This window comes from Puma concolor, chromosome C1 (assembly GCF_028749965.1).
Source record: "Puma concolor isolate L17-30 chromosome C1, mPumCon1.1.hap2, whole genome shotgun sequence".
NCBI lineage: Eukaryota > Metazoa > Chordata > Mammalia > Carnivora > Felidae > Puma > Puma concolor.
In genome coordinates, this window is record NC_141674.1 from 21,182,353 (window position 1) to 21,209,410 (window position 27,058).

The window sequence follows — 27,058 nt, forward strand, 5'->3', positions numbered from 1 at the left end:
TCCCTCTCAAAAATAAACAAACATTTAAAAAAGTTTTTTTAATAGTTATGTTTTAAAGGGCGCCTGGGTGGCTCAGTCGGTTGAGCGTCCAACTTTGGCTCAGGTCATGATCTCACGCTCATGAGTTCGAGCCCCGCGTCAAGCTGTGTGCTGACAGCTTGGAGCCTAGAGGCTGCTTCAGTTTCTGTGTTTCTCTCTCTCTCTCTCTCTGCCCCTCTCCCACTCGCTCTGTCTCTCTCTCTCAAAAATAAATTAAAAAAAAAAACATTTTAAATAAATAAATAAATAAATAAATAAAATAGTTACGTTTTAAGGGGCGCCTGGGTGGCTCAGTCGGTTAAGCGTCTGACTTTGGTTCAGGTCATGACCTCACGGTTCATGAGTTCGAGCCCCGCGTCGGGCTCTATGCTGACAGCTCGGAGCCTGGAGCCTGCTTCAGATTCTGTGTCTCCCTCTCTCTCTGTCCCTCTCCCACTCGTACTCTGTCTCTCTCTCAAAAATAATAAATAAACATTAAAAACAATTTAAGATAAATAAATAAATGGTTATGTTTTATGTTCATCTTCTATGTGTGGCAGGTGGCATTCATTCTCACATAATTTAGTTATAAAACATGCTTTTCAATAGATTTAAGTTTTAAAAAGTGACTCAATTCAGGAGCGCCTGGGTGGCTCAGTCGGTTGAGTGTCTGACTCTTGATTTTGGCTCAGGTCATGATCCCAGGTCCTGGGATCGAGCCTGCTGGGCTCTGCACTGAGGGTGAAGCCCACTTAGGATTCTCTCTCCTTCTCCGTCTGCCCCTCCCCTGTGCCCGAGCGCACTCTCTCTCTCTTAAAAAAAAAAAAATCAAAAAGCAACTCAATGCAGAGAAAACTATTTATGAAGCAAACATACAGACGGATGGTACACGGATATTGAAAAGTTGTGAGGCGGGTACACAAATGACTGAAACGCAAGAAACACGGTGCTTTAACATCCAAGCATTTATCTCTCTCAGAGAGGAGTTGCAAGTCGCAGACACCCATTCAAATAGGCTTGAGCAAAATAAAAGAATGTGTCCTGACAAGGGTCTCTCATGGGACCCAGAAGAAGGAATGCAGATGTTGTTGGGCCTGGAGAAGGGCCTGGCCTGGAGGAAGAGGGCAGCAGGCCGAGAGGCACCGGCCCCTCCTCGCTCTAGGCTTCTGGGCTCCCTCTGGTCTCCGCTTTGCTCTGTGCGTTTCCATCTTCATGCGGGGTCGGTTTGTCCATTATGTTCCAGCCGTCACCCACCCTCCCCCGCCCCACCTCATACCCACAGACACACGCGTGTAGACACGCACGCACATGCACTGCTCCAGACTTGTATGTCTTCAGGTAAGTGGCCCGAACTAGCACCCCTGAAGCTGACTGCCTATTCCTGGGAGAGAACCTGACTGGCCCCCTGGAGCCAGACGCCCACGTCTCATCCATTCAGCTCCTATCAGAGGATCAAGGGGAACACTGTCTCAGAAAAAGGAGGCATCTGGGATGAGCAATCATCCTGACCAAGAGGTATCCGCCTCGGGATCCGTGGTTCAGAACAACCCTATGAGGTAGGAAATGTAGCTTACAGTTCCGCGGCAGGAAGTGACAGAGCCAAGACTTGAAACTGGGTCTGTGTGACACAGAGCTCGACTCTGGGGCGCTACCCACCTCGTCACCATCAGCGAAGTTCAGCCCACAGCTACCATCCCAGACCCCAGCAGGTTACTGGCCCAGTGTGAGGCATTTATCACACTCAGCCCGATAGACAGGAAATAAGGATTTCACTTTATGAGAGGACTATGGCTGGAAGGGAGGAAGACGTCTCAGGAGAATCACTGAGCTCTGGAGACCAGGGGAGGCTCTCCCAAGCCTCTGGGTCTGTGGCTGCCATATTCACACCACAGGTGCTCAGGCTGTGAGAAGAGACTCATTTGAAACTATTCACCGAAAATCATGAGCAGGCATCTAGAGACCTTCAAGAGAAGCTGACACCTCTCTTCTGCACCCAGAATACAAAGTGCCTGCTGGCCTTTGGGACTATAGCTGCTCCTCTCACCTTCTGGAAGCTAAATTAGGAGGCGGGCCCCCCCCTCAGAAAGCAAGGTGGTGGAGGAGACCCGACAGGCCTCTCCCACTGTGGAGGCCTCACCCGCACACAGGTACTTCTCAGCCTAAGTCCCCTTTCTCGTGGGAGCCTCTGAGCAGCACGGTGCCCTGGATGCCCCAAACTTGGCTTTGAGGGGTCTTTGCCCACCCCCAGTGGGTAGCTGCCCCACGGGAGGTACTTCATCAAGGTTCACTGTTGAGACAGAGAGATGGATGCGGCTCTCGTGTCTCTCGCACTCCCACAGAGCCGACCCAAGCCTGAAGTGAGGCCCGTACAGAGGAGGCGAGCTCCCCACCTTAGCCTTTGATCTATGCACGTCTTATCATCTCTGGCACCTTTCAGGATGGGTCGTTGGATGAGTTGGAAAAGGTGCCACTGTGCCATTTCCCCTAAGAAGCGTCCCAAAGACCTTGTGCCTCTGAATGAGACAAGGTGGCAGTCTCCTGGCTCCAAGTTTTCCCCAGAGATACTGCCACACGGCCAGGGGAGTACCCCCTTTCCCCAACCACCCCCCCTTCTCTGCCATTATAGTGGTAAAGGATGCGGTTGCCAAAAAGTTCAGGTCACACTGGCTCGGGGCTGCTGCCCTGGTAGGGTGAACAGGGTGGCTCAGAGTCTGCCCCCAAGGTCTGCCTCTGGCCCTGACTCTCCCCACAGAGCTATCAGACTCAGGTACTCAAGGTGAGGTCATCAGCCAAGGTGATTATGGCACGTGCCCAAAGGTGGCTGGCGGGGCACATTGAAATTCTGGATTTCCCAGCAGTCTGGGCCTGCCATCACCCCCACCTTGGTGAGGTAGCCTCCACACTTAAAGGGTCGCTAGTGCCCAGAGAGGAGGTGCCCAGACCACGGCAGAGACCCTTTTGTCCCCCGGGTCAGTTGATGTCCGTGGAAGATAAGCCTCTGGGCCTGGCCCCAACAATCAGGGACTAATTTTTGAGACAATTGGCAGGGTTCTGGCTGAGCGGCATGACCACTTCGGTGCCGGTCTCCGAGGTAGCCCGGGAGCACTTCCGGGTGCTGCGCATGTTGTAGAACTTCTCAGTGAGGTGCTTGCGAAACTTCTTGGTGAGGAAACAGTAGATGATGGGGTCTAAGACGCAGTTGGTGCTAAGAAGGCAGAGGGTGACCTGATGGGCATCGTTAACAGACTGGTGGAAGTCGCCCCTCCGGATGTCCAGCTCAGCCAGGGTCCAGGGCAGCTGCACGATGTGGTGGGGCACGAAGCAGATGATGAACACGGCCAAGACCGTGCAGACCATCCACAGAGCCCGGCGCTTGACTTCCGCGTTACTCTGCGGCTGCACCGGCTGCGTGAGCAGCCTGCGGATGATGACCAGGTTGCAGAAGAGGATGAGGAGGAAGACGAGGAAGAAGCTGATCACGAGGAAGATGTGAACGACGAGGACAGGCACGCTGCCCTTCTCATAATGCTCAAAGCAGCGCGTGATGTTGCCCGAGCCGGTCTGGTTCGGCACCACGTTGGTGGAATCCAGGACGAAGAAGTAGGAGGCGGCGGCCACGATGGCCACCCAGATAACCAGGGACACGGAGAAGCCACGCTTGCGGGTGGTGGCCTGGGCGGTCTTGATGGGCCGTGTCACCGCCTGGAAACGGTTGTACGTGATGACAGCCAGGAAGGCCACGGAGCAGTAGGTGTTGATGAAGAAGAAGCAGCCGGCCAGGTTGCACAGGAATCTGGGGAGAATCCAGTTGCCCTGGTTGTAGTAGTAGATGATCCACAGGGGCAGAGTGACCAAGAAAAGCAGGTCAGCCATGGTGAGGTTCACCATGAAGATCTTTATCTCGTTGAGTTTCTTAGAAGGGTACAGGCAGGCAAAGACCCACAGCACATAGCTGTTGGCAATCACCCCCAGCACAAAGATGATGCTGTAAACAATCGGGAAGAGGGTGTATCGAAACTCAGAGTCCACACGAGAAGAATCGCTTGGCTCCATCACTATGTGTGGAAGGGACAGCTGGTCATAGAATCCTGCCCTGGCCTGGAAGATCACACAGGAATTTTGGTTAATGAAGGATCAAAAGGGAACTTTCTCATTTAATCAGTTCCAACACTCTTACTTTGCACATTTAAAAAGCTCTAAGATCGGCGGTATCTTCTAATTAATTGTCAGTTTTTGTTTTTTTTTTCTGAAGCAAATAATGGTGTGTTTTTAAAATGAACAGCATCTGAGGGGTGCCTGGGTGGCTCAGTTGGTTGAGCAACCGACTTTGGCTCGGGTCATGATCTAGCGGTTGGTGAGTTCAAGCCCCGCGTCGGGCTCTGTGCCAACAGCTCGGAGCCTGGAGCCTGCTTCAGATTCTGTGTCTCCTTCTCTCTCTGTCCCTCCCCGACTCATGCTCTGTCTCTCTCTGTCTCAGAAACAAATAAACATTAAAAAAATTTTTTAAATAAATAAAATAAAATAAAATAAAATAAAATAAAATAAACAGCATCTGAGATTCAATGAAATCAATGGCAATTAATGGCAAGAATGGCAACAATTCATGCTCCATTTTATTTATTTATTTATTTTTAATTTTTTTTTTTTCAACGTTTATTTATTTTTGGGACAGAGAGAGACAGAGCATGAACGGGGGAGGGGCAGAGAGAGAGGGAGACACAGAATCGGAAACAGGCTCCAGGCTCTGAGCCATCAGCCCAGAGCCTGACGCGGGGCTCGAACTCACGGACCGCGAGATCGTGCCCTGGCTGAAGTCGGACGCTTAACTGACTGCGCCACCCAGGCGCCCCTCACGCTCCATTTTAAAGCATACCTTCTTATTCTTTGACTTATTTTGACTTAAAGTTTTGGATCATCTATTTCTGATGATAAACTATATGAAAATGTATATTATAAAATGTTTATTTTTCTAACAGCTTCTGAATATTTTCTCTTGATGAAATTTGAAACACAAAATTGGGTGGTAAATGTTCTCTGTATTAAAAAATAATCTAGGGGCGCCTGGGTGGCGCAGTCGGTTAAGCGTCCGACTTCAACCAGGTCACGATCTCACGGTCCGTGAGTTCGAGCCCCGCGTCGGGCTCTGGGCTGATGGCTCAGAGCCTGGAGCCTGTTTCCGATTCTGTGTCTCCCTCTCTCTCTGCCCCTCGCCCGTTCATGCTCTGTCTCTCTCTGTCCCAAAAATGAATAAACGTTGAAAAAAAATTAAAAAAAAAAAATAATAATCTATGGGGTCGCCTGGCTGGCTCGGTCGATAAAACATGTGACTCTTGATCTCGAGATCAGTGAGTCTGATCCCCATGTTAGGGGTAGAGTTTCCATAAAAAATCACAATGATGGGGGCACCTAGGTGGCTCAGCAGTTAAGCATCGGGCTCTTGGTTTCAGCTAAGGTCATGATCTCACGGTTTGTGAGTTCTAGCGGAGCCTGCTTAAGATTCATTCTCTCTGTCTCTCTCTCTCTCTCTCCCCCTCTCTCTGCCCCTCCCACACACACTCTCTCTCTCTCAAAATAAATACCTTTTAAAAATCATAATGATAATAATAATTTATGTGTTCATACAAAATCTGGAAAGTACAGAGAATTCTATTTGGGTGACTCAAAGATGAAATATTAGCCAGTCATTAGAAAGAATGAGTTATATCTAATTGTACTGGCATGGAAAGTTGTCCCTGGATAATATTAAGTAAAAAAAAATTTTAAAAATTAGTGTGGCCCCATTATATATATGTATATGACAGCTAGGAAATGATCTAGAAGGATATACCTTTAGGAGTTGACAGTGGTTAAATAACCTTTGGGAAGATGAGATGGGCTTGGTGCAAAGTTTATTTTATGCTTCTTCTGTTTGAACTTTTTAGGAGCATTTATTGCCATAGTAATTTTAAAAAACGTTTAATGAAAAAGAAAAGTGGGGGAGCCTGGGTGACTCAGTTGGTTACGCATCCAAATTTGGCTCAGGTCATGATCTCACGGTTCGTGAGTTCAAGCCCACATTGGGCTCTGTTCTGACAGCTCAGAGCCTGGAGCCTGCCTTGGATTCTGTGTCTCCCTCTCTGTCTGCCCCTCCCCTGCTTGTGCTCTGTCTCTGTCTCTCAAAAATAAATAAACGTTGAAAAAAAGAATTTTTTTTTTTTTTAAAGAAAACTATAGGAGTGCCTGGCTAGCCCAGTCAGTGGAGCATGCAACTCTTGATATCAGGGTTGTAAGTTTGAGTCCCATGTTGGATGCAGAGAATGCATAAAAATAAAATCTTAAAAAAAAAAAAAAGATAACTATATAGTGGAGAAACCCAGTAGACAATACTTCAATGAAATGATTAAGATTAACTCATCATTAGTAAGACACATCAACATCAAGTACCCTTGATATGATAAAAGATATAACATCATTTCTGTGGTTTTCTTCTCAAAACGGCATAATCTCAACCTAGTCATGAGAAAACTACAGACAGACGCCAATTGTGACACATTGTATAAAATGATCAGAAGGGTGAAGGTCATGAGAGATAAGGAAAGACTATGGAGCTGCCATAGGACAGAGGTTACTAAGGAGACATATGATAACTAAGGACACTGTGGGATCGTGTATTGTATCCAAGAACAGAAAAAGATCATTAGTGGAAAAACTGGTGTGACTCAAATAAGGTCTGTAATTTAGTTAATATCATATCAATGCTCATTTCCTGGTTTTGATGATTGTATCATGGTTTTATAAATTGTTAACATTAGGGAATGTTGAGCAAAGGGCACACATGCATTCTTTGTACTATTTTGCAACTTTTTTGAAGGCCTAGAATTATTTCAAAACAGAAAGTCTTTTTTTTTTTTTTTTTTGATGTTTGATTTATCTTAGAGAGAGAGAGACAGAGCATGAGCGGGGGAGGGGCAGAAGGAAAGAGAGACACAGAATCTGAAGCAGGCTCCAGGCTCTGAGCTGTCAGCACAGAGCCCGATGCGGGGCTTGAACCCACGAACCGTGAGATCGTGACCTGAGCCGATCGTGACCTGAGCTGAAGTTGGACGCTGAACCGACTGAGCCACCCAGGCGCCCCAAAACACAAAGCCTTTAAAAGTAGAAGGTTTGGGGTGCCTGGGTGGCTCAGTCGGTTAAGCGTCCGACTCTTGATTTTGGCTCAGGTCACGATCTCGCGGTCCGTGAGTTCGAGCCCCGCGTCAGGCTCTGGGCTGATGGCTCGGAGCCTGGAGCCTGCTTCTGATTCTGTGTCCCCTCTCTCTCTGCCCCTCCCCCATTCATGCTCTGTCTCTCTCTGTCTCAAAAATAAATAAATGTTAAAAAAAAGATTAAAAAAAGAAAGAAAGAAACAACTAGCTCTAAAAGCAGAAACAGACCCATAAATAGAGAGAACAAGCCATGATTGCCAGTGGGGTGGGGGGTGGAGGGATGGGCAAAATAGGTGAAGGGGAGTGGGGGAATGCAGGCTTCCAGCTACGGAATGAACAAGTCACAGGAAGAAAAGGTACAGTATAGGGAATATAGTCAATGGTACTTTAATAGTGTTGCATGGTGACTGATGGTGGCTACCCTTGTGGTGAGCATAGCATAACCTTAGTTGTCAAATCACTGTGTTGGATGCCCAAAACTAGTGGAACATTGTGTATCAACTATACTTCAATTTAAAAAAGAAAAAAAGAGGGGCGCCTGGGTGGCTCAGTCAGTTGAACGTCCAACTTCAGCTCAGGTCATGATTTCACGGTTCGTGAGTTCAAGCCCCGCATCGATCAGGCTCTGTGCTGACAGCTCGGAGCCTGGAGCCTGCTTCAGATTCTGTGTCTCCCTCTCTTTCTCTGCCCCTCCCCTGCTTGTGCTCTGTCTCTCTAAATAGATGATAGATGTTAGATAGATAGATAGATAGATAGATGAAATATCCCCTTGGGGGCACCTGGGTGGCTCAGTTAGGCATCGGACTCTTCAGCTCAGGTCATGATCTTACGGTTTGTAAGTTCAAGCCCCGCATTGGACTCTACACTGACAGCTCGAGGCCTGCTTGGGATTCTCTCTCTCCCTCTCTTTCTGCCCCTTCCCCGCTGGTGCGCACACACTTGTGCATGCGTGCTCTCTCTCTCAAAATAAATAAATAAACTTTAAAATAAATAAATAAATAATGGGACACCTGGGTGGCTCCGTTGGTTAAGCGTCCGGCTTCAGCTCAGGTCATGATCTCGCGGTTCATGAGTTCGAGCCCCACGTCAGGCTCTGTGCTGACAGCTCAGAGCCTGGAGCCTGCTTCCGATTCTGTGTCTCTCTCTTTCTCTACCCCTCCCCTGCTCACGCTCTCTCTCTCTCTGCCACAGACTGAAGTTGGTGGTTGTCTTCAGGAAAAGCACTTCAGCAATTGAGTCATAAGCTGAACTTTGTTTTGGATCATCATTACCACTTGAAAAAATGACTGACAAACTATGGTTTTTCAAACTTGAGTATCATACTTTCTCAAATATGAACAAAGTGAACCCACCACCTCACGGAAAACAAATGACAGTATGTGTTGCCAATGAGAAAATTCGAATTTTCGAGAAAACTGGTATCTTGGGAAAATTGTATTTGTCAGTATGAGTTTGACAGCTTCTTAATGCTTAAAGAATTTTCTGATGAGATTGGTGGTGATATGAACGAATGCAATTGTAAAAAATCCTTTAATGAAAGATCTGTATTTGGAAGACCTGCATAACTTAGCGAACGGATATTTTCCAAATGAGGAAGACAGGTTTCAAAATTATGCCTAGGTAAAAGAATCAAAGGCTGATGGGTGCCTGTGTGGCTCAGTCGGTTCAGCATCCGACTTGGGTTCAGGTCACGATCTCACGGTTCGTGGGTTCAAGCCCTGTATCAGTCTCTGTGCTGACAGCTCAAATCCTGGAGCCTGCCTCAGATTCTGTCTCTCTCTCTCTCTCTCTCTCTCTCTGCCCTTTCCCCACTTGTGCTCTGTCTCACTCTCAAAAATAAATAAAAATTTAAAAAAATTAAGAAAAAAAAGAATCAAAGGCCAAAACAAATCAATACACTGCTGTATAACAGATTACAGAAAGTTCATTGATATGATTCGGGGCTTCCATATTGCAACTAACTTTTAAGAAACTACCATTTGTGGAGCTTTGATGTAGTATCAAGATATCATCAATTATCTGAAAAAGACATCAAAATATCCCTCCCTGTACAAACACATATCTGTGCAAGGGCAGATTTTCTTACACATACCATGCTGGACTGAATGCAGAAGCAGACAGGACAATCCAGCTGTCTTCTAGTAAATCCATGCTTAAAGAGATTTGCAAAGAAATTTAAATCAAGGCTACTTTAAATTATTTATGTTTTGAAATTGTTGCTATTTTTTGCTACAAATGTTATTTGTGCTAACATGGAATGAGTTCGTTATTGGCTTTTATACCTAAAAACAAAAACTTTTCCAATGTCTTAGTTTTAATTTTGAATATGGGAAATATTGATGGATACGGTCCATGTAAACAAAAGCTCTCTGGGGCTCTCAATAATTTTTAAAGATAGAAAGAGATCCTGAGACTGGAAGATTTTAAATTTTTTTAAATGTTTTAATTATTTTTGAGAGAGAGAGAGAGAGAGAGAATGTGAATGGGGGAGGGGCAGAGAGAGAGGGAGACACAGAATCGGAAACAGGCTCCAGGCTCCGAGCCATCAGCCCAGAGCCTGACGCAGGGCTCGAACTCACGGACCGCGAGATCGTGACCTGGCTGAAGTCAGACGCTTAACCGACTGTGCCACCCAGGCGCCCCAACCCACCAGTATTTTTTTACAACTTGCCCTGTATTCTAGCCACACTGAACGCTTTGCTGCTTCTCTAAAAACTCCATTTCTTCTCAGACGTTGGTGCCTTTGCACATGCTGTTGGGCCCCTGTTGAGAGTGTCTTTTGCCTATTGGTTTACCTAGCAGAATCTTGCTTATCTTTTAAGACCCAATCTAAAGAGTGCTTCCTCTAAGACACCCTCCCTGACTGCCCCGGGCAAAATAAGTAGGCTTCTTCTCCAGGTCACCATGGTCCTGGGCAATGTTCCTTAGTACAGCACCTGGCACAATGAGTTGTTACATATTAATTTCTATGGCCATTTCCTCATCAGTCTGGACCTTCTGGAGGGCAAGGACTAGGTCTTTTTCATCTCTTTATTTTCAATGTCAGACACCGGGGACTGACTGAATGAATGGCTACGCCCCTGATGATTATACAGAGGAAACCGGCAGGAAGGAAATGTGTCCAGTCTCTCTGGGGAAGTCATCGTAGGATAGGGAGAACAACCCCTTTCTAGAGTCAGAAAGACCTGGGTTCTTATACATGCTCTGCCATTTGCGTGCTGTGTGACCTTGGGCAAGTGACTTCACCTCTCTGAGCCTCAGTTTCTTCAACTGCAAAATTTTGCAATTTTAACAATGGTTCCAAAACTGAGCATGCAAAGTGGTCACAATGACCAGCAGGCCCCCCCTCCCCATTGGCTCAGCCGCATGAAGCCAGGGAAGGGGACTACAGTCACCACTGTCCCAGGGGCTCTAACCCACATACTGGCTTTCCTGTCTCCTCTAGACAGGTCCTTAGGCTAATGCCAGCAAAGCTTTCAACAGGTCAGGAAGGGAAGGAGCATTTAGAGGGAAAGAAGGCTGCAGACCAATCAATTTTACACGCAGGCACAGCTCCCTGATGGCTGAAGTCTGGCAGCAGCCGAGGCCCAGCTCTCAGCTGGGGGTAGGCGAGGGGAGCCATAAATACTCATGGAGACAGAAGAATTCTGCCATCTGAATCTCCCACCCTCTACCTTACAGAGCATTCAGCCCCAACACCCTACCATTCCCCTTCTGTCTGGGAACATCACCAGCCCCCCGGGAACCTGGAGAAAGGACTCCCATCCTCAGCTGAACAAACAGAGGGGAGGGACCACCCAGATCTGGGCAGAAGAAAGTATGTGCTAATTACTTCCCCAGTAACTGGGCTCGGAAGCTGGGTTTACCAGCCAGACTGGCTCCTAACATTTTGGGGTCATTTGGGGTCAAAAGTACAAAAGTCTAAATATTTATAAGCTATAAATCACTCATATCCAAGTTCACGCACATCTCATGCATCAGCAGCTCCTCACAGCACTGCAAGCCTGGGGGAAGTGGGGTGTGGGAGGGACACAGGCTCCAACTGGGCATTTACACATGAATCCAAAAACTCCTTGCCTTGTGAGGAGGGCCTGACAGGAGGGGATCTGCAGTCGGCCTGCCCTGCGTCGACTTGGGCTCAGGTCATGATCTCGCGGTTTGTGAGTTCGAGCCCCGCATCGGGCTCTGGGTTGACAGCTCAGAGCCTGGAGCCTGCTTCCGATTCTGTGTCTCCCCCTGCTCTCTGCAACCCGCCCCCCCCCTCCGTCCGCTCGCGCTCTGTGTCTCTCTGTCTCTCAATAACAAATAAACATTTAAAAAATTTTAATAAAAGAAAGCAAATAAACGTTAAAAATATATATATTAAATGCAAAACTCCTAGAAGAAAACGTAAGGAGAAATCTTCATAACACTGGAATGAGCACCAATTACTTGCATATGGCACCAGGACCACAAGAAACAAAAGCAAAAATAGACACATGGGGCTACATCAAACTTGCAAAATGTCTACAGCAAAGGAAACAGTCAACAAAGAAAAAGGCAGCCTACAGAATGGGAGGAAATATTTGCAAACCTTACATTGGATAAGGGGTTAATATTCAGAATATAGAAAGAACTCTTACAACTCAATAACAACAACAAAATAATAATAACTGATTTTATTATTTTTTTTAATTTTTTTTTCTTAACGTTTATTTATTTTTGAGACAGAGAGAGACAGAGCATGAACAGGGGAGGGGCAGAGAGAGAGAGGGAGACACAGAATCTGAAACAGGCTCCAGGCTCTGAGCTGTCAGCACAGAGCCTGATGCGGGGCTCGAACTCACGGACTGTGAGATCATGACCCGAGCCGAAGTCAGACACTCAACTGACCAAGCCACCCAGGCGCCCCAATAATAACTGATTTTAAAATGGAGCCAAGGACTTCAGTAGAGTTTCTCCAAATATGCAAACGGCAAACAAGCACATGAAAATATGCTCAACGCCACTAATCATCAGGGAAACGCAAACGAGAACCTCAACAACATTATCACCTCACACTTGGCAGATGGCCACTATCAAAACGGCAGAAAATAACAAGTGTTAGTAAGGATTTGGAGACGTTGGAATTCTTGCGTACTGTTGGTGGGAATATAGAATGATACAACCGCTATGGAAAACGGTACAAGTTTCCTCAGAAAATTAAAAATAGAACTACCATATGACTCAGAAATCTCACTTGGGTATACTTCCAAAAGAACTGAAAACAAGATCTTGGGCTCAGTCAAGTGTCCAACACTTGATTTCAGCTCAGGTCGTGATCTTACGGTTGTGAGATCGAGCCCCACATTGTGAGCCTGCTTAAGATTCTCTCTCTCTCTCTCTCTCTCTCTCTCTGTCCCTCTCCTCCAAGCTCTCACTCTTTCTCTCAAAAATAAAAAACAAAGGGGCGCCTGGGTGGCTCAGTTTGTTAAGCGTCCAACTTTGGCTCAGGTCATGATCTCGTGGTTTGCGAGTTTGAGCCCCGCGTCAGGCTCTGTGCTGACAGCTCAGAGCCTGGAACCTGCTTCGGATACTGTGTCTCCAGCTCTCTCTGCCCCTTCCCTGCTCATACTCTGTCTGTCTGTCTGTCTCTCTCAAAAACAAATAGACATTAAAAAAAATTTTAATAAAAAATAAAATTAAAAACAAAATTAAAACACTTAAAAAAAAGAAAAGAAGAAAACAAGATCTTGAAGAAATATTTGCACACCCACGTTCATAGCAGTACTACTCACAATACCAACAGGTGGAAGCCACCCGAATGTTCATCGACAGATGAATGGGTAAACAAAATGTAATCTGTATGTACAATGTACTACTATACAGCCTAAATCCTAAGGCGTCTGAGCGTCAGTTGGTTAAGCGTCCGACTTTGGCTCAGGTCATGATCCCATGATTCATGGGTTCAAGCCCTGTGTCGGGCTCTGTGCTGACGGCTCAGAGTCTGGAGGCTGCTTTGGATTCTGTGTCCCCACCCCCCCCCCCCGCCTCTCCCCCACTCACTCTCTCTCTCCCTCAAAAATAAAAATTTAAAAAAAAATTTTAAATGGCAGATACTGAATGATTCCACTTATATGTAGTATCTAAAGTAATCAAACTCATAGGAACGGAAAACAGAATGGTGGTTGCCAGGGACTGAGGAAGGAGAAACAGGGAACTGTTTCTCAATGGGTGTAGAGTTTCAGTCAGGCAAGATAGAAAAGTTCTAGAGACCTGTTGTACAATAACGTACATATAGTTAATAACATTGTAATGTGTACTCAAAAATTATTAAGAAGGGAAGTTTATGTTATGTGTTTTTTACCACAATAAAAAAAAACAATTTTAATGGGCCCAAGCAATGGCAGATTTGAAAGTACATTGTATATTCTTAACTTGGAATCATAGGGCCCAGCTTTATGACCTACTGCTATATAACTTTGGCAAAACTGTTGACCATCTCTGGGCCTCATCTGTGGAATGGGACAATAACATATCTGCCTTATGGAGCTGTTGTAAGCATCCAGTGGGATAAAGGATACAAAGTGGAAAGAACAGTGATTAAGACTACAGACTCTGGGGGCGCCTGGGTGGCGACTTCGGCTCAGGTCATGATCTCTCGGCCCATGAGTTCGAGCCCCGCGTCGGGCTCTGTGCCAACAGCTCAGAGCCCGGAGCCTGTTTCAGATTCTGTGTCTCCATCTCTCTCTGCCCCTCCCCTGTTCATGCTCTGTCTCTCTCTGTCTCAAAAATAAATAAACATTAAAAAAAAAAAATTAAAAAAAAAAAAGACTACAGACTCTGATCAGACAATCCTGGGTTCGAATTCTGCCTGTGTCTTGTCTCAGCTTGTGACCATCGTCAAGCACATCACCCTCTGAGCCTCAGGTCCTTCCCCTGTAAATGGAGCTGACGATATTCCAAGCACATATCTTCCCAGAGTGGTGTGAATATTCAATGAATAATATGTGTAACGTGCTTGGCACCATTCACGGTATTCACTGTCAACGGCTTTTCTGTTGTGACTGGGAACCAGACACATCTCGTTAAGGCAGCTGGTGGCAGTTGGCAAAATGCTGTCAGCTGATTCTTAAGATAATTAATTTAACCTCCAATGGGCCTCTCGTTACTCATCTGTCAAAATAAAAATAAGAAGTAGCAGAAGAAGAATGCCTAGTTCATAGTGTTGTTATAAGGATTGAATAGAAAATACCTGATTCATGATAAAAGCTCAAGGAATGTTGGCTATTGTCAGTCTTACTTCTCGACCCGCTCCCTCCCCCCTCCCCACAGAGTTAGAGGTTCCATAGAGGTTCCATGACACAACACATCAGACTGCATTATAATGGATGTTGGTTTCTTTTTCCTTTGGGTTGGGAATTCCCTGGGTTCAAGACTTCTGACATTTCACCAGTATGTACGGTAGGGTCTCCTCCACAGCAAACATTCAAGGAACATCTGCTAATACACACACACACACACACACACACACAGAGTCACATTTTGTCCTTCACCTTTCCCTTCCAAAACCTCACCTACCAGCCTCAATCACTACCAGCCCTTAGATTCCCTGGGGTCTCTAAAACAAGATAGTTTAATCATTTCCCTTCTGTGAGTCCTACTTTTCTCATGTAGAAAATGACAATGATACCAGCACTGACCTCACAGGATAGCCCTGAGGTTGAAGGCAGATAAACCTCTAACGTGCTTGGCATATAGTAAGTGCTCAGTAAGTAACTTACTTCTATTCTGACCTCCCCTGTTGCTTGACATTTGGGCCCTGGCCTGGCCATGCTGCCATACTCTTTAAAGAGTCCCCTTGTGGAGTGGTTTCACTACCATTTCTCCAAGAAGCAGAGGATTTGAAGAGGGAAATTAAGGGAGCAAGTGTCCTGACCTCTCGTGAATTCTGCGCTGGGCTCCCCACAGTTTTTAATTCAAGGAGTCCAGCACCATGCTGGGTACATTTATGGATGAATGAATGGAATTCTTGTCCAGAAGAGGTCAGGGACAGGGTATAGGGCCCTAGAGGCGGGGCTGGTCTGGGTGCCAGATTTTCCCAATTTCCCTTCTCACAGAGGGCCCTTCCCTGACCCCAGGAATATATATTGTGCTGGTGAGACTCAGTCTCTGCTCAGCTGGTCTAAGACATCCTTGTGGAGTTGAGGGACCCTGAACCTGGCCTGGTTCTTTCTTTCTGACTCCCAAATGCCCAGAGGGTATATGTGAGTCCCCCTCCTTCCTCCTCGCTTCTGGGAAGTAGGCCAGGGCAGGGAGGAGGGAGTGAGATGTACTTCTCCTGTGGGCTTCCCCAGTGCTTCCGTTATACCAGGAATCCCACCAAAGGACTATGCCTCCCAGCCTGGGCGCTCCTGAGTCCTGCTGGTGCCCTCGTGGGTACCCGGGGCCTGGCCCAAGGGAAAACATAGGGTACAGGGCATAGGCCTCAAGGTCACACAGACCAGGATCGTCATCGGGTCTGTTCTTTCCTAGTTGTGGTTTGGCTCTCAGGGCCTCCTCCCTTTCTTCATTTGCAAAAGGGTGATAATAAAGCCTTCCTCAGCAGGTCGTTGTAAGAACAGAATGAAGCAATCTACACAAGTGGTGATTGCTCAGTAACTGTGAGCTCCTCCCCAGCCCTCAGAAAATGCTTATTGAATGAATGAATGAATGAATGAACAAATCAGCCATGCACCAAACCGGCAGCAACCAGGGGTAGCTGAAGAGAGATCGCAGGACTTGGATCTGGACCCTGGACTCTGGCCTCAGCCACGCCTCCCACCACCTTGAGCGAGTGAGTCTCTTCCCTGCTCTGAGCCTTGTGATATGTATCTAAAAAGTGGTGGGGGCAGGGGCAACCTCAAGCATTGTTGTAAAAAGAAAGTAAGATGGTTAGGAGTGATAAAGGGTTCAGAAACAGTAAAGCACTTGATAAATTAAAATGGACTTTATGAACTATAAAGGGGCCCGCACAGATGTTTGATGTGCTTCTCCCATCAGCCAACTGAGCTTAGCACCAAAAGCAGGCCCTAAGTAAGGGCCCCCCTCCTGCAGAACTGAGGTGGGGAGGGATTGCGAATGGTAGTCTTCCCCTCATATAGTCTCTCTCTCTCTCTCTCTCTCTCTCTCTCTCTCTGGATCCTCTTTGGCTGAAGACACAAAGGAAGAAAGGTACACCAACCTTGCCGCTGGTTTGCTTAGCGATTCTGCTTCTGGGAACTGCTGGGTTGTACCAGACCCCCCTGCAGGTTGCTCATGCCACAGACACATGCGACTGTAGCCAGAGCCAACTCCCCAGGCCACATCACACAACCACAGGCACACGTGCACACACAAAGATTCACCAGAGACTTCTCTCCCCTCCCACCAATGCTGCCAAGGAACCCAGTGGTGACTGGTCAGAGAGGTGGCTGGGCTGCGGACCCAGCATTTGCCCTTCTGGGAATGGGCTCCATCCCTACCCCCGACACACTGCCACGGGACCAGTCAGGGAGTGCTCCCATGGCATGGCTCAGCTGGTGGCCCCTCCTGAGCCAACCCTCACGGGGCTGGGGGAGATAGGGAGTAGGAGGGGCTGCTACGGACAAAGAGGAGAACCCCCTTCTCCTCACAGGCCTAGGGTGCAGAGTTGGGAGTCTGACTGTAAAAGGACAGTCAGACAGGATCCCAGACTTTCATCACACCCCTTCCCACCCCAATACCAATCAGGAGCAGAAACTCCATCCTGGAGGCTCATTTTGTCACTAATGCCATAGGCTATATAATTCCTTGCCCAAACCTTCATTGGACAGATGGGAAAACTGAGGCCCCAAGAAGAGAAAAGATTTGCCCTAGGTGACAACAGGATCGGGGGCAGAACTGGGGCCAGATGCTGGGCCTCCGGCTTGCTGTCCTTCCTAAGTACGACATGGTACTTTATCACTCATCTATTCATTCATATTCTAAGATTATACTACTCACCAAACTCTGGGCGAAGGGTAAGGATAAGACAATGAACAAAAATTCCTCATCTGTAAGGCATTTAGAGTAAGGATTATGGTGTCGGCAGTAACACACTGGTTCATTTTTGTGCAGCATGTTACGACTGACAAAGCATTTTCCCACCCAGCCTCTTACTTTATCCTCCTCCACAAACCCAAAGGTCAGTACTCTGAACCCCAATCTACAAAGGAGGAAAGTGACGCTCCTGAGTTGCCCAAGGTCCCAATCTGTAAACAACAGCTAAAGTCAAAATCCTGGCTGCCCACCCCAGGCCCAGGGCCATTTTCTTCATGGCCAGAGCAGACTTCTTTCTTTGGCTGGGCACCTAAAGGCAGGGACATCTTTCTCTTTACACACACACACACACACACACACACGCGCCAAGTATCTGGAACACAGCTGCATATTCAATCAGAGCAAATTCAGAGCTGCCTGAATGCTTACAGAGAGATTCTACTGGTTCCCTCATCCTTTACAGATGAGCAAGTGTCTGGACAACAACCCCAGTTCTACCAAGCCCATCTCTGGACCTCCTGCCAGCAAAGGACAAGGGGAGACCGGCTTGTGCCCTGTCCCTACCACCTGGGACCTGTTGCGGGAAACCGGTTGTGAGCCAGGCCCTCTGTACAAATAACCTGGGTCTCTTCATCATCCCCTAGGAATGCCTAGAAGCTCGTGAGTTCTTAAATGCCCAGCCCTGTAACATGCCCTCTACGTCTCCAGACATTCCCACTGGGGAGACAGCATCGTCCCCATTCGACAAGGCAGGAAAATGCAGGGAGGCAGCACCACTTGCCCAAGGTCACACAGCTAGTCAAGTAGATGGCATCTGGTTCTCTGAGACCTAGACAGCTCCCTGTCATCACCATTATCAGCTCCCAGTGAGGTCTCTGAGGTCACTTCAGCACTGCCTTGGCCTCAGACAACCAAAGAAGGGACCTGGATCTCCTGGCAAGTTTGGTCACGAAGAATCCTTTCTAAACACGACCAAGACTCTGGGCCCGAGGAAGATGCCGAAACACCCGTTTGCTTAGGCGCAGGCCAGGGGCAGGACCTCAGTCTCCCGAGTACATTTTCACATGCCTCCCCCTTGCTCAGCCACAGCGGGGACCCCACCCCCCTTACCTGTATCAGGAACAGTGGCTGCAGCAGCGGAATCTGAGCGTCTGTCTGTAGACCCAGCCTCTGTGCTATCTGGAAATTGCAGAAGTGAGGAAACAGAACACACCATTGCCAAGTCACCCCCCTGGAGGAAATACTGTGACCCTGGGGCTCCTCCAACAGATGGTATGGGAACCTCCACGCGGGGTCACTGGGCCCCGGCCACTGCTCAGAGGGTTGTCACAGAGCCAGGGGCAGGGTGGGGCATGGGCAGTGACCAGCATGCCAGGCAGCTGGGATAAGAGAGAGGAAACAGAAAGTGAGAGAGCATACTCTTAGGAGAGAGAGAAACAGCATGAGAGCGAGGAAGAGAGAAGTGAGTGACCGAGCAAACGGGAGAGGGAGAGAGGGGGGACAATCAGGAAAGAAGTTAGAGATGGGAGGAGAGAGGCACACAGAGAAAGGCAGACGGATGTAAACACAGACAGAGAGTGTGAGAGGAATGAGGAGACACGAGGGCAGGAACCAAGGGAATTAAAGGAGAACGTGATGAGACAGACGGTGAGCGTGTTCTTGGTGCCCATGCGTGTACATCTGCGTGTCTGTGGATGGGTGTGAGGGGAAAAAATGAAAGAAAGGCGGAGAGGGAGAGACAGCTAGAACACGAAGAGGGAGAAGGGAGGAGCTCATGAGCGCTGCCGTGGTCAGTGGCGTGACTGGGCTGGGCATCGCTGGTCACCAAGAAGCACCAAGCCCGAGGAACCCATGGGGACAGCGTGCTGAGGGGCTGTAGGAGGGAGCGGGCGCCCCAAGACCCTGAGCAGGAGTTTGGCACCGTGCCAGGTCATGGGAGTGAGTGAGGGTGAATAGGTGTGGGCAACAGACTGGGGGAACGCAGATGAGTTTGTGAATGTGAGTGCGTGCGTGCTCGTGTACCTGTGTGCGTGAGAAAGTCAGTTGGGTGGAAGCTTTGTGTGGACGTAAGTGAGAGATGAGCCAGCGCTCCCTGCCTCAGTTTCCAGTCCATTTACCCACTCATTCATTCAATCAGGAAATTACTAAGTACGCCCAGGCACCAGGCACTGTAGAAGACCCTACCTACAAAAGCAAGGTGCTCACGTATCAGCCAAACCCAACACCCTCCTACACAGAGAGGGAAGCAGGCCTAGACGGGACGAGGGTCTCAAAGCGAGGCAGGTGCAAAGCAGAGCCAGCAGAGGCTCCTGCCTCGCCATTCAGGATCCAGCCTCAGCTCCGCACTGCGTGACTGGGCTGGCTTCCTCCTGCCGACTGGGACCCTGCAACTGTACCTTATCAAAGCCACAAATGCATCTCAAAGGACAAATCCCTTTTAACGTATGCCTCAGCCCTGAAGAACTAGAGCCAAAAGTCTGCCCCTGCCCCAACTCCACCCCCATCACACACAGGCAGACACGTTCACACCTCTCCCATATATAAGCCTTGCACGCTCACGTACCCTCAATGCACACTATCGTGCAGACGCCAACTTACAATCGCATCCCTCCACTCCCATGTGCACTCAGACACTCAGGTGCCTAGGTCTGTCACCCCTCACTCATACCTGCCCGGTTACGTCTTTCCTCATGCCCATTCACATACGCTTCACATTCACCCGCCACACTCACTCGCCTCACATCCCAGCATGCGGTCCGGGCCTCCTGTTAGGAACTTTGAAGAGGCCCCGTTTGGCCATCCCTCCCCAGCTCCCATAGAGGCATCTTGAGTCTTGAGTGCCCTGAGACACAAGAGACCATGGTCTGCTCACTGCATTGCCAAGGCCCTAGCTCTGCTCCCCAACTCAGATCCTCTTTCCCTGAAGTGGCTTCACCTTCTCAGCCATCCTCCATCCCCCACACGCCATGAGAGACATCAGCCCGGAAGGACCTCCAGGATCAACCAGCCCCACCCCTCCCACCATCTGACCACAGACTCTAATTTGTGTCAAATTGGATTTGACTCTGGATTTGTGTCAAATCCAGAACTATTTGGCTCGGCCGTGTTTTTCAACAGTCCTTTATTCGTCTTCTTGTGATAGATGTTTCAGGACCTCTTTTGACATGATCAATAAGCAGGGTAGGTAGGCAGGTAGGTAGGTAACATTTTATTCCTCATTTTTTCTCACACCCACATCCATTATGTTAGCAAATTTGGTCGGTTCTACATATAAACCTGAATCTAATCAAGCCTCGGGGAACACTAGGTAAGTGTATTTGGGACCTGTGTGTACTATCGTTTTTTGGGTTTTTTTAAGTAATCTCTACACCCAACGTGGGGCTCAAACTCACAACCCCGAGAGCAATAGCCGCACACTCCACCGACCGAGCCAGCCTTATACCCCCTCTGTGTACTATCTTTGCAACTTCCCATGAATCTACGATTATTTCAAAATTTTTTTTTAATGTTTATTTATTTTGAGGGAGAGAGAGACAGAGTGTGAGAAAGGGAGGGTCAGAGAGAGAGGGAGACACAGAATCCGAAGAAGGCTCCAGGCTCTGAGCTGTTAGCATGGAGCCCGACGCGGGGCTCGAACTCATGAACCATGAGATCGTGACCTGAGCCAAAGCTGGACGCTCAACCGACTGAGCCACCCAGGCACCCCAAATCTACGATTATTTCCAAATAAAGGGTTAAAAATAATAACTAAAAATCCACACAAAAGAACACAGTGGAAAGGGACTCAAGAGGAGCGTGCTTAAGGAATAATAAAAGTGCTAATGGGGCACCTGGGTGGCGCAGTCGGTTAAGCGTCCGACTTCAGCCAGGTCACGATCTCGCGGTCCGTGGGTTCGAGCCCCGCATCGGGCTCTGGGCTGATGGCTCGGAGCCTGGAGCCTGTTTCCGATTCTGTGTCTCCCTCTCTCTCTGCCCCTCCCCCGTTCATGCTCTGTCTCTCTCTGTCCCCAAAATAAATAAACGTTGAAAAAAAAATTAAAAAAAAAAAAAGTGCTAACAATAATAATCCAATGCTATTTAACACATGGTGGGCATTTACTGTGTTTCAGGCAGTTGTACCCTATGTAATTGCTTTATACATGTTATTGTGTATGTCCTTACCATATTCCTCTGAAGTAGGTGCATTCATCATTATCTCCAATTTAGAGACAAGGAAATTGAGGCAAACAGAAGCTGAGTAGCTTGCCAAAGTCACCCAGCTTGTGTGTGGCAGAACTAGAATTTGAACCTAGATAATCTGGCCTCGGAGTCCATTCTAGATCTTAACCACCATGCTGGAGTGTGAATAAATGGGGACCAGAAAAAAAATGTTAAGAATAAAATAAAAACATATATCAGGGTACTGAAAAGAGATGCACACTCAAATGGGCAATCTGAGGGAAAAGGGACCACTTAAAGAGGTGAGGGCAGGGCTAGAGAACCAAAAGGAACCCTGTAGTCCTCCAAGGCTCCCAAGAGTGGGTGCCTTCACCATCCGAAAGGCTGGAGAGGGAGAAGTTCTGGAACCCAAGGGTAGCTATTTGGAGAGGGCTGCCAGGCAGGAGCTGTGGCCTTGGGTAAGAAGTTGCGGTAATCCCCCAATGACTGATCTCTTGCTAGTGCCTCCCCTTGGACTCCCCCGGAGTCCAACCAGAAGCAAGGGATAAGGGTAATGTAGTCCACACAAATCAGCCTCCGGAGGCACAGAGTGGGGTGGAGAAGCAAGATCTAGAGGGCAAAACAGAAGATATCCAGGACAGACAGATTTGAGAAAATCAGGGAGAATTTAACATGGACAGGATTTTAGATGATTCTAACGAATTATTGTTAATTTTATTAAGTGATAATAGTGGTGTGGTTATATAAGAAACTATTCATATATGTGGAAATATTTGGAAATGAAGTTACAGGGAATTGCTTTAAAATATTACAGCAAAATAAGGAGAAGAGAGGAAGGAAGGGGAATGGGAAGGATGGAATGGGGGAAAGAGAGAGGAGAAGGAAGGATGGAAAAAGGGAAGGAAGGAAGGAAGGAAGGAAGGAAGGAAGGAAGGGAAGGAGGGAGGGAGGGAGGGAGGAAAATAATGCGGCAAAATATTGAATCTAGGTAATGGGTGTTGAAGCGGGCTGAATAATGACCCTCAAAGGTATCAGGTCCTAATCCTTGGAACATGTAACTGTTACCTTATATGCCAAAGATTTTTCAGGTGTTGTTAAATTAATTTTCCTGAGATGGGGAGATCATCCTGAATAATCCAAATGAGCCTTAATACAATCACAAGTATCTGTATAAGAAAGAAGCTAAGGGAAATTTGATTACAGACTGAAGAGAAGGCAATGCGGCCACAGAGGTGGGGTGACATGGCCACAAGCCAGGAATGCTGGTAGCCACCAGGCACTGGAAAACAGACTCAGTCCTAGAGCCTCTGCAGGGAACACACAGCCCTGCTGACTCCCTACCCACTGATACTGATTTTGGACTTCTGGCCTCTAGAACTGTTAAGAGAATAAACGTGTGTTTATTGCGGTCATTTGTGACAGCAGCTACAGGAAATGAATACAGGTATATAGAGACTTATTTTACTCTTCCCTCTCTTTTTGTGTCTGTTTAAAAACCTTTCTAATAAAGTTGGTGGGGCACACAGCCAAATCATAACGCTACCTACGAAGTAGTGTTGCCAAGGAAATAGAATCAGCAAGTTCAACCACCAGTTTACTGGAAACACAGAAAAGGACCAGATCATAGGGATACACTCAGCAAACTCAGACAAGAGAAAATGTAAACGACCTGGCCTCCTCAACAAATACATATTTTTAATTTTATTTATTTATTTTGAGAGAGAGAATGATCAGGGGAGGGGCAGAGAGAAAGGGAGAGAGAGGATCCCAAGCAGGCTCCGCACTGTCAGCAACGCCCAATGCGGGGCTCAAACTCACGAACTGTGAGATCATGACCTGAGCTGAAATCAAGAGTCAGACACCTAACCGACTAAGCCACCCAGGCAGCCCTAAATACATTTAACTTAAACTTTAAATGATAAATAGATAGATAGATGATAGATGATAGATGATAGATAGATAGATAGATAGATAGATAGATAGATAGATAAATGATAAATAGACAGACGTATATAGATGGATGGATGGATCCAAAACCTGACCACTTTGAGCCATCTCCAGTGCTTTGGCCCTGGTCCAAGCCACCATCATCCCTCACTAGATGTAGCCCCTCACTGGTCTCCCTTCCACCCTTGCACCCCCTTTAATCTGTTCTCAATACAGCTGTGCAGTTGAACCTTTATACATCAGTCAGATCACATCCTTTCTCCGCTCAAGGAGGAAGGACCCTGTAAGGCTTGACCTCATCTCCTACTTCTTTCTCCCCACCTTTTAGTCACACTGGCCCTTCTCCTCCACCTCAACACACTGGGCACATTCCTGCTTGGAGCTTTTGCACCTCCTGTGCTCTCTGCCTAGAACATTCTTCCCCAGACACTCAGAGTTATTCAAATGCCACTTTCTCAGTGAGGACTTTCCTGATAACCCCAATAAATTGCAGCCATCCCCCAGCATGCCCTAGGCCCCTACCCTGCTTTCTTTTCCTCCACAGCACTTATCTAACACACCATATATATTAGTTGTTTACTTTGCTCATTATCTGACTCTCGACTAAATTGTAAGTTCCTTGAGAGCAGGAATTTATTTGTAGATACTGATGCAAATCATCGGCAATTCATTAGGGGAAAAATAATAATAAAATTAGATCCTTATCTCACACTATGTCCAGAATTAAATTCCAACTGGCATAAAGACCTAATTATGAAAAGCAAAATACGAAGAGTTTGGGGGGGAAAAAGTAGAGGAAAATATCTTTATGATATAAGGGTCAAGGAAAAATTTTTTTAATTAAGACATAGAAATTATAAATAACAAAGAAAAGTTGGATAAATCTGACCACATAAAGTTTAAAACTGTGTACATCAAAACAAAACAAAACTGTGTACATCAAAAGATATGATAAAAAGAGGAAGACACAAGTCACAGACCAGTAGAAAATATTTGCAATACATGTAACAAAGGATTTTCAAGCATAATATAATATAAATTCCTTCAAATCAGTAACTTAGAGACAAGACCAATAGAAAAATGGGTCAAGAAAGGAGGAGGCAATTGACAGAAGAAAAAGCCTGAATGGCTACGAAACATAAAATATAACCAGCAGGAGTAACTGGGTGGCTCAGTCAATTAAGCGTCTGACTTCGGCTCCGCTCATGATCGCATAGTTCATGACTTTGGGCCCTGCATCGGGCTCTGCACTGAGAGTGAGGAGCCCACGTGGGATTCTCTCTCTCTCTCTCTCTCCCTCTCTCTGACTGTCCCCCATGCACGTGGGCATGCATGTGAGTGTCCCCCCCCCTCTCTCTCTCTCTAAATAGATGAAAAAACTTAAAAAAATATATATGATCAGCATTTCAGGCAATCAGGAGTTCAGATTAAAACAACCAACCACCGGATTGGAAAAAATTAAAGTCTGCCAATTCCAAGTATCAGGGAGGATGTAGAACAACGGAAACTCTGATTGTGCTGCTAAAAAGATAGTACAAAAGGCACTACATCTTGGAAATTGACTTTATAATAAAGTTGAAAATATGCACATCCTTCCTAGGTATACACCAGAAATATTAATATTTCCTGTATACAAGGAAACGTATATTTGCACGTTTTCGCGATACAATCCTGTGCATATGTTGAAGTGAACAGAGCCACATATAACAACATGAACAATAAACGAATAAAGCGAGGATAAATACAGCATGATACCATTTCTTAAAACTATGACTGCCGGTGGACACAATACATATGCATTGATATAGAAAAACAAATTCAGGATATGATTATCTCTGGGGAGGGAGGGAGAGAGCAGGACCGGTGAGGTACACAGGGGGCTATTACACCTGTATGTTCTGTTTAATTGGTGGCAGGTGCAAAGGTGTTTGTCATATTTATGCATACAAGTCAAGAAACATGCCCCATCATATATGGAGATTTACCGGAAGGTTACAGCGATTAAGACAGATGTTATAAGCACACAGGCAGATAATTAGTGCCAATGAACAGACTAGAGAAAGAGTCTCTGGAGGCAGGGATTACCACAAAACCAGAGACCTCTGGGAGCCAAAAAGTAACTTGGGCAGTATGTTCCTGCTGAGACCCCTTTCTGGGATGCCAGCCCTAATGCCCGGCGGCCCTGAATTCTCCTTCCTCCTCACTATAACCTCAGTTTCTCTCTCTGCTTCTCTCTGGCTCTCCTGAGCAAGTGCGCCATCTCTTATTCTCCCTCAGACTTTGGGAGGTGGAGTCCCACCCTGCCATTCAACAACTTGGCCGCCCGAGCCTCAGATTCTTCATCTATAAAGTGAGGATGGCACCACTAGGCTCACACAGGGATCAGGTCTGCTAAGGACAGACATGTATGGGCAGCTGGTCCCCATTCTCCTCTTTCCTCTTCCTCCTCTTCCCCCATGTCCTCTCCTTCCCTGGTCAGGCTGAGTCCCACCTGCTCTCACTCTCCAGCCTGGGCCTACCTGCAACAGCACACCCGCTCCCCTCCCCCGGACGGCCTCACCGCCTCACCACACACCTTGCACTGGATCTGAAAGGAAGCCTCAGGCGGGGTGGCCAGGGCCCTCAAGGGTTCAATCTATTGAATCTTGAACTTGCTTATTTGCTACCTCTTTAAAATATAGAAAAAAATTCATTAAAAATAAAAAGAAGTAGACTCTGGGGTCAGACTTACCTATGTCTAAATTCCGTTGTTTTCTCCTGGCTGTGGGATATTGGGCAAGTTTCTTAACCTCTCTGAGCCTATTTGTATCAAAACATAGCTTTAAAACAAGAATAATAGTATATACTTCATAAAGGAAGTGCATAATGAAATAATGCTTGTAAAAGCATTGGGTATGATCTTTGACCCACAGTGGTCATGTGATGAATGCTAGCTAGCTTTTTTTTTTTTTTTTTTTTTTTTTTTTTTTTTTTTTAATACCAGCTTCTGCGGAGTCCCAGGGTCATCAGGAAGCAGCACTCAGACAGCTAGGACAGTGGCCTCTCCCATCATGCTCCATGATGTGGCCAGGACCCCTAGCATTTTTTTCCCACCCCACTCATCCCCTCCACGATGCACAAGCAGGACCCATGGTAGAAAGTTAAAAGTGGGGACGGTCCCAGCCCCTGTTCCAGCTAAGCAGCAGCACCCAAACGTCCTGGGGACCTGTCTGGGGATGACGAGAGTTTCTGTGATATGTACATGTGGTTGCATTGATGTGTGTGTTCGTGTGTGTAGGAGGGATGTTTGTGTGTCTGTGTGGAGTAGGTTTCTTTGTAGCAAGGGAGCAGGGGGTCTTTCGCCTCTGGGCTTGTTGTGTCCTGCAAGGATTCACGTGTCGTGTCTGCCAGTGCTGACGTCCCTGTTGTGTGTCTGCAAAGATGTGTGTTGCATCCTGTGGGCAACAATATACATCATATGAGGGGCAACTGTCAATTGTGACACTTTGCATATTGTGCGTAGTGAAGGGTCATGGGTTCTATCAGTAGCTGTGTGTTACATTATTTGTGAAGGGCCATGAACTAGGTCTGTGGGTGATGAGGGTCTGTTCTGTGTGATATGTGTGAATGCTACATCTGCTGACGATTGGGTGTTAAATGTCTACGAGGAGTGAAACGATGTGTGCTGTGTGGTGACAAAAGAAAGTTGTGTGTTTATTGGGGATGTGCCGGTGGGAGAAAAGTCAGGCATAACCAAGCTCTGCGGACCCCTCCAG

At 47.1% G+C, this 27,058-nt stretch overlaps 1 protein-coding gene across 2 annotated transcripts; it reads right to left on the reverse strand.

The window, feature by feature from the left end:
- Positions 1-862: 862 nt before the first annotated feature.
- Positions 863-26,359, reverse strand: PTAFR (platelet activating factor receptor). Of its 2 annotated transcripts, none has more exons than XM_086716180.1 (2): positions 26,035-26,359; positions 863-4,116 (listed from the first exon to the last, which is right to left on the reverse strand). In XM_086716180.1, the coding sequence occupies exon 2, from the start codon at positions 4,069-4,071 to the stop codon at positions 3,043-3,045; it is 1,029 nt and encodes a 342-aa protein (XP_086572306.1). In that variant the 5' UTR covers positions 4,072-4,116; positions 26,035-26,359; the 3' UTR covers positions 863-3,042. The 2 variants fall into 2 exon arrangements, with proteins under 2 accessions (XP_086572306.1, XP_086572305.1); XM_086716179.1 differs by lacking the exon at positions 26,035-26,359 and adding an exon at positions 18,309-18,924.
- Positions 26,360-27,058: the final 699 nt, after the last annotated feature.

Bases quoted from the DNA above. Each gene is read 5' to 3' on its own strand.
- PTAFR (XM_086716180.1), bottom strand. From the start codon at position 4,071: ATGGAGCCAAGCGATTCTTCTCGTGTGGACTCTGAGTTTCGATACACC.